The following is a 6,365-nucleotide window of genomic DNA, read 5'->3' as shown; positions in this document are numbered from 1 at the left end:
ATCTCTTATATGTTTTATTATTCATTTTAGAAAAATCGGAATGAATTTCCGAATTATTAGGACTCCTCGTTCTGAAATGAACAAATTTTAAATTCATTTGGAACCACAAAAAGTGATTTACCGATTTGCCAAAGTGCCAATGACAAGTTGGCACGTGGCACTCCAAAAACAGGAAACAAAGTCAAACACTTTAATCTCCCCCACTTTCCTCTCCTTAAAACACTAACCTAAACTTAAACCCCCTTCTTTCGTGCCGACCACAAGAACTTCTCTCTCTCCGCCGCCATGGCCGTCGTAAGCCACCGTCTAAAAGCGGCAGCTTCATTTCTCCCCCATCATTTCCTCCGCCGCAGACCTTTCGGATCCGCGGCGGCGCTTGCTTATGATTACAACGACTGGGAAGATGATGGATACAAAACAATGGAGGATAGTGAGGGGTGTTTTAATGGAAGAGGTGTTCAGTGGGTAATTCTTGGTGATCCAATGGCTAAGCGACACGTGTATGCTGATAGGCTTTCTAAGCTTCTTGATGTTCCTTATATTTCTATGGGTACTCTTGTTCGTCAAGAACTTAGCCCCCACTCTTTTCTTTACAAACAGGTACCCTTTTGTTTGTATGCATTTTGTTATATTTATGCTTATATGGGTATTGAAATGTTTCTGATATGTTCTTGATTTTAGCTTTTTTAATGGGGTATTTTGTATAATTTTATCAGTCTTTAGATTGTTGTTAGTAGGAGTATTGTTGGTATTGTTATGTTTAATTTATCTCCGAATAAATGGTAGTAGAGATTTTGGAAGAAGGGGGTACTTGATTGACAGAGGTTCATTTGCAGTTGCGCTCTTAGGCCTTAGCTGTTAATGCAAGGAGGAAGTTCTGAGTACTAAATGTTACTTATAAACTATTTGATAAAATTGATAAAAGAAAGCTGGATGCCTTTATACACGGAAGGGGGGGGGGGGGTTAATTTTGGCTCTTGATAGAGTTTCTTTACAGAATGACCTTGTATCTTGCATTGTGTTAGTTGCTTTATTAAGTTGATTTGGGGTTAGTGAGGCAGAATAAATTGGAGTAGAAAAATTGGGGATTTTGTTCCATTAGATATATAGGGCCGCTCTTTCGAATCCTCACCCCCCGCCGGCGCACCCCAAAAAATCCGTTAAAAATATGGGAATTTGTAAAGTAAATAGACTATGGTTCAGTAAATTTTGGTACAGGTATGGGTTTTGTCCATTTAAAACCATATCTGGTGTTTGGTTCATATTTTTTATTAGTTGAAACTCATACCTGAAATCCACTAGGAATCATATTTGATACCTGAAATCATATTTGATACCTTAGGGGGAGGTGGGTATGGGAAAGGGGTACGAGGTATCAGATTCATTTTTATTATTCATCTTCTTTTTTGTAATTAAATATAATTTTAGTACACATATTTTAATTTGATATATTATGTAATTTTCAATAAAATGATAATAATTTATTGAAAAATATTAAATTATTATTTAATTGGTTAAATTAAATTTTACTAATCATATACTTGTTATTAATTTTTTTGTAAATTGTGTAGAAACTTAATTTCAATGTACAATGTGTCTCTACATATAATTATGAACTCAAAATTGCGATGTTGATTATATTTAAAATTAAATAAACTCATTCCCCAAACACATAATATCATGAATCATTCCTCATATCCCCATACATGCTTAACCCGATTCCTGATTCCAAACCCATACCGACTTCTGAACCAAACGACCCTTAATTGACTAATAATTTTTGATTAATATGTTAATGCTATACATTTATGCTTGTAGTTATCAATGGTTGACTCAACCGAGTAAGAAGTTGAAGTTACTTTATGCACTGAAACTCACATATTTATTTAGAACCTTGAGTCCTTAATATATTGGGACAAGGAAAGTTCTCGCTAAAAAAGTGTGTGTCTATTTTGTAAGTTATGTACACTATTAAATTCTCTAATCATTTGGTTTTTCTTAATCTCCATTTTATATGTTCGTACTTAGATTGCAAACTCCGTAAACCAAGGGAAGCTTGTTCCAGAGGAAGTGATTTTTGGTCTATTGTCGAAGAGGCTGGAAGAAGGGTACTGCAGGGGTGAATCTGGGTTCATTTTGGATGGTATTCCTCGAACCAGAGTGCAAGCTGTGAGTCACATTTTTATTGCCTATATCCTAATTGATTTAATTCTCTTTTTTTCAAGTAGTGTGACCAATTAACTTTCTGAGAGGCTTGGGGCTATCTCGTTTCCAGCAATGTTATTGTATCATATTCGAAATCTCTACGTATTATTCTTTTTCCTTGTTTCGAGCTGTTGTAATGTTCGTTCTTCACAGCCATATACCACATTAGTCTTAGGAAAAAAATCTTTATATCGAAGCAAAAAATCTATTGCTTTTCTTAGGAAAACAGTGAGCATTGTAAAATATTGATTCTTTTTTTATGCATGGTGCAGGAGGTCCTAGACAAAATTGCTGACATAGACTTGGTCTTAAATATCAAATGTACTGAAGATTGCATGTTGAAGGGACTTTTAGGTGATCAAGCCTGTTCTACCTGCCATGATCTTTTGGGCATGCAAAGCTCCACAATAACCAGAAATCTGCAGGCTAAACTTAGTAGTGCAGAATGTGTTGATACTAATCTAGAAGGTGTTGGTAGAGATAAACTTCGCACTTATGCAGAGCAGGTACTTTCTTTAATTCAGAAATAAATATATTACTTATACCAATTGTATGACATGCCTCAGTTATGATGCTATCTCTTGGTTGGTTTTATTCTTAAGGACCTTTTAACCAGGCTGTTTCTCGTTCATGCTCCACGAGAGAGGTTGAGGGTTCAAGTCTAAGGGGGTCTCCATATAAACCCCACTTGCATTTCTAAATTAGTATAGCTTGCATCATTGCGTTTTGATTCAGGTTGATAGTTTTCCATTTATCTAGAATACAGAGGTGATTATATAAAAGCTGAGATTTGATTATCCTTGCATAATGGTTGTTACTTTGGCCATGAATACATAAGCAGAGACTGATGTCCGTGCATTAGCCGATAGGCTTGTTTACTATTTAATACGTTTGTGAAATATCTGAATGCCTGTACCAATAGTAAATGAAAATGGTATACTTAATTGATTAATTGGTGTGAGGTTATGACAAAAATGGCTTTTCTAGGCCATGGTGTTTACTTTCTAATTAGTTTGTGAAATACTCCCTCTGTCCCAGCCAATTGTTATCATTTTTGAGATAGTGTCCGACACGCATTTTAAGATGAATATAAAATATAGTTTTATAATTGTTTTTAAATTATTTTTTTATGAATAAAAATAGAATGTTTAAACTTGTATTCAGAAAAAGAATTTTTTTTAAAAAGTTATAGAACTATACTTTTTATTCATCTTAAAATGTGTGCTGCACACTCTCATATAAACGATAACAATTGGGAGGGACGGAGGGAGTACCTGTATGGCTGTACCAATAGTAAATGAAAATGGTATACTAAATTGATTGATTAGTCTGATGTTATCTACAAAAAGGGTTTGTCTAAACCATTTTGTTTCTTTTTTTTTGCTAGCTAGCTTTTCTTTTCCAACTCATTTTCTTTTGCCTGTGTGAGAGTTCCAGGAATATCCACAGAACTTGGTAACAAAAATAAAAGTTATTTCCATAAAGAAAATGAGTTTGGACCTACATCTCCAATTAGTTTGTCAAATTCCTTTATGGCTGTACGGTAGTAAATGAAAATGGTATACTGAATTGTTTGATTGGTCTGATGTTATTGACAGAAGGGTTTGTCTAAGCTATTTTGTTTCCTTTTTTCCAAGTCACATCCTTTTTTGTCGAGCTTGCTTTTATTTCCCAACTCACGTTCTTTTGCCTATGTGAGTTTCAGGAATATCCACAGAACTTGGTAATAAAAATGAAGTTATTTCCATATAGAAAATGAGTTTGGACCTACATCTCCAACGGGATTCTTCTGTTGTTCAAATTAAAGCTTTTAAGTTGAAGATTATCCTGCTTATTCTGAATTTCCTATTATCTATTTGAGGCTGAGATATATATTGAGGTTTTGTGTTATGTTATTTTTTTTATTCTGTTGATCTGTTGTGTTTATTATATATTTTGGTAAATAATGCTAATGTTAATAGTATGCATTAATTGTGATTATTTAGTCTCATGAAGATTGGTGATAAAGTGTTTACAATTTTTCTTTCTTCAGAGCAAGCCCATTGAAGAATACTACAAGAAACAGAAAAAGCTTCTGGAGTTTCAAGTGGCTGGTGCACCCGGAGAATCATGGAATGGTCTCCTGGCTGCTTTACATCTTCAGCATATGAATGGTTTTGCCTCTTCACAGAAGTTGAATGCATAATCTATAGAATTCGATCGAATCATTCAAATACCATTTGGTCTTTACGTGACACATCGGCTTTATAGTATATATGAGCTACGACTCTTGCCAGTATGGCAGGTGTTTGTTACCCCAATTTTGTTTAGGTATAAAAAGACATGAAATATATGATCGCCAAAATAATGAAGTAAACTAAGCGTGATTCGCTTTTATAGTGTATTTCTGCTATATATGAATGAGAAGTAGTAAACTGAGCGTCATTCGCTTTTATAGTGTATTTTTGCTATATATGAATGAGAAATCATTTACGTTTCTAATGATCTAATCTAGTAATTTTTGTAGTATATTTATCCCTTTGGAAGTGAGAAAAAGCTAAGCTCTTAGCTTATTCAAAATTGTAAATATGTAGTGCAGGAAACAGAAGAGGCTATCTGTACTGGTGTAGACAAAAGATTTTTGTTTAGTACGTGGAACAGGTGAAGAATTATTGATAGAGGCCATGTAGATTATTTTGGTCTGATGTTGATATAGTGGCGGATCAGGGACTAAAATGAAATTTCATAGTTTTTTTATAAAAAATACTATCTTATTTTTTCTTCTAAATAATTTTTTTACAAGTAATATTTAAATTTTTATATTAAAAAATTGATATTTTTACAAGTTTTTTTTTTAAAAATTTATTTAAAAAAGAATATTTCAAAAATAAATTATGAAATCATATTTTATGAGTAATGCTAGAGAAACAAAAATAACTTACAAATAGATGACATGTTTTATTTGGTGGACTCATAATAATTTGAGACCTGTAAGATCATCTCCAAGAGGCCTATTTGCCTAAATTTGGATCGATTTCGGTCTAAATCTACCCAACAATAATAATGTATATCTATTGGCGCATTCCAGCAAACACTATTCACCGGCGTAAATCTTTTTAATAATAAAATATTAACTTTTTATATTTTATGTATTTATTAATTTGTTGATCGAATGTTATTATATATATTAAATAATTTTTAATTATATTTCTTAATCTTCACTTATATATATATATAAGTTATTTAACAAAAATATATTAAACACCATGAATTGTTTTAATTCAAATTAATAATACATTAAAAATAAAATAAAGATTACACTTGATAAAAATTAATTACAAATACAATTTATACAAAAGTATAATATGAACTTAAACATTAATTGATTAAGTTGAGACAGTTGAAAATGATGAAAATGCTCGATTTCAACAATTTCTTGGACGATATTGAAAAATAAAAAATTAAAGAAGCTCATATTACTCTTCGAGATGCATTAATCGAGCATTTGCGGGAATAATATACTAATTCAGAGTTTTTTTAATATTTGTTATTTTTCTTTTAGTTAATTAAATATAATATTTTTTCCTTCATTTTTCTTATTTAAGTGTAATGTTTTTCTAATTTAATAAATTTATTAAATTTGAAATTAAGATGATCTTATTCATTAGGTGTCCAGTTGAATTAATATGTATATGAATTAATATCAATATATTAAAATAATAATATATTAATAGTTGAAAGAATAAAATATTGATATATGAATTTGGACCAAAATTTAGAGCCAACCGTTCAAACAGAGAGGTATCTCCAAATTTAAACTATGATTTAGGCCAAAAAATATGGTCATTCTTGGAGTTGGCCTAGGTGTTAAAATGTACGAGAAGTATAGTAAAAATCGTAACAAAAACTAGTGAGACAAAGTGATTACATTACATATTATAATTTATTGACGTTGCTCGGAATTTCGAAAAATCGCCCGGTATCTTATCTTATCCTCCATCCACTCTATTATATCCCTATATCCCATTGTTAACTTTTGCATGGGTGACGATTATTAAAAAAGATAATGAAAAAATAAGTAAAAATGGACAAATTAGTATAAAAATATGCTCGCTTAATTAGCGTTAATAATTGGATGGACATATGATTCGTGGGAGGGATGAACTAGGATTACTAGTTAA

At 31.6% G+C, this 6,365-nt stretch overlaps 1 protein-coding gene across 1 annotated transcript; it reads left to right on the top strand.

Moving 5' to 3' along the window:
* The first annotated feature begins 210 nt into the window (after window positions 1–210).
* On the top strand, window positions 211–4,686 carry LOC141712104 (putative adenylate kinase 7, mitochondrial). The gene is made up of 4 exons (XM_074514905.1): window positions 211–600; window positions 2,029–2,169; window positions 2,478–2,711; window positions 4,238–4,686. Exons 1-4 carry the CDS (start codon window positions 286–288, stop codon window positions 4,388–4,390), a joined length of 843 nt encoding a protein of 280 aa, XP_074371006.1. The 5' UTR covers window positions 211–285; the 3' UTR covers window positions 4,391–4,686.
* Window positions 4,687–6,365: the final 1,679 nt, after the last annotated feature.

This window comes from Apium graveolens, chromosome 3, assembly GCF_009905375.1.
Source record: "Apium graveolens cultivar Ventura chromosome 3, ASM990537v1, whole genome shotgun sequence".
Taxonomy (NCBI): domain Eukaryota; kingdom Viridiplantae; phylum Streptophyta; class Magnoliopsida; order Apiales; family Apiaceae; genus Apium; species Apium graveolens.
Note: the sequence above shows the minus strand (reverse complement) of the source record. Positions and strands in the feature narration are given on the sequence as shown.

Excerpts from the sequence above, each read along its gene's own strand:
- LOC141712104 (XM_074514905.1), top strand. The coding sequence starts at position 286 with ATGGCCGTCGTAAGCCACCGTCTAAAAGCGGCAGCTTCATTTCTCCCC. Across the intron at positions 601-2,028 it reads ACTCTTTTCTTTACAAACAG|ATTGCAAACTCCGTAAACCA; the intron begins GTACCCTTTTGT and ends GTTCGTACTTAG. Across the intron at positions 2,170-2,477 it reads CTCGAACCAGAGTGCAAGCT|GAGGTCCTAGACAAAATTGC; the intron begins GTGAGTCACATT and ends TGCATGGTGCAG.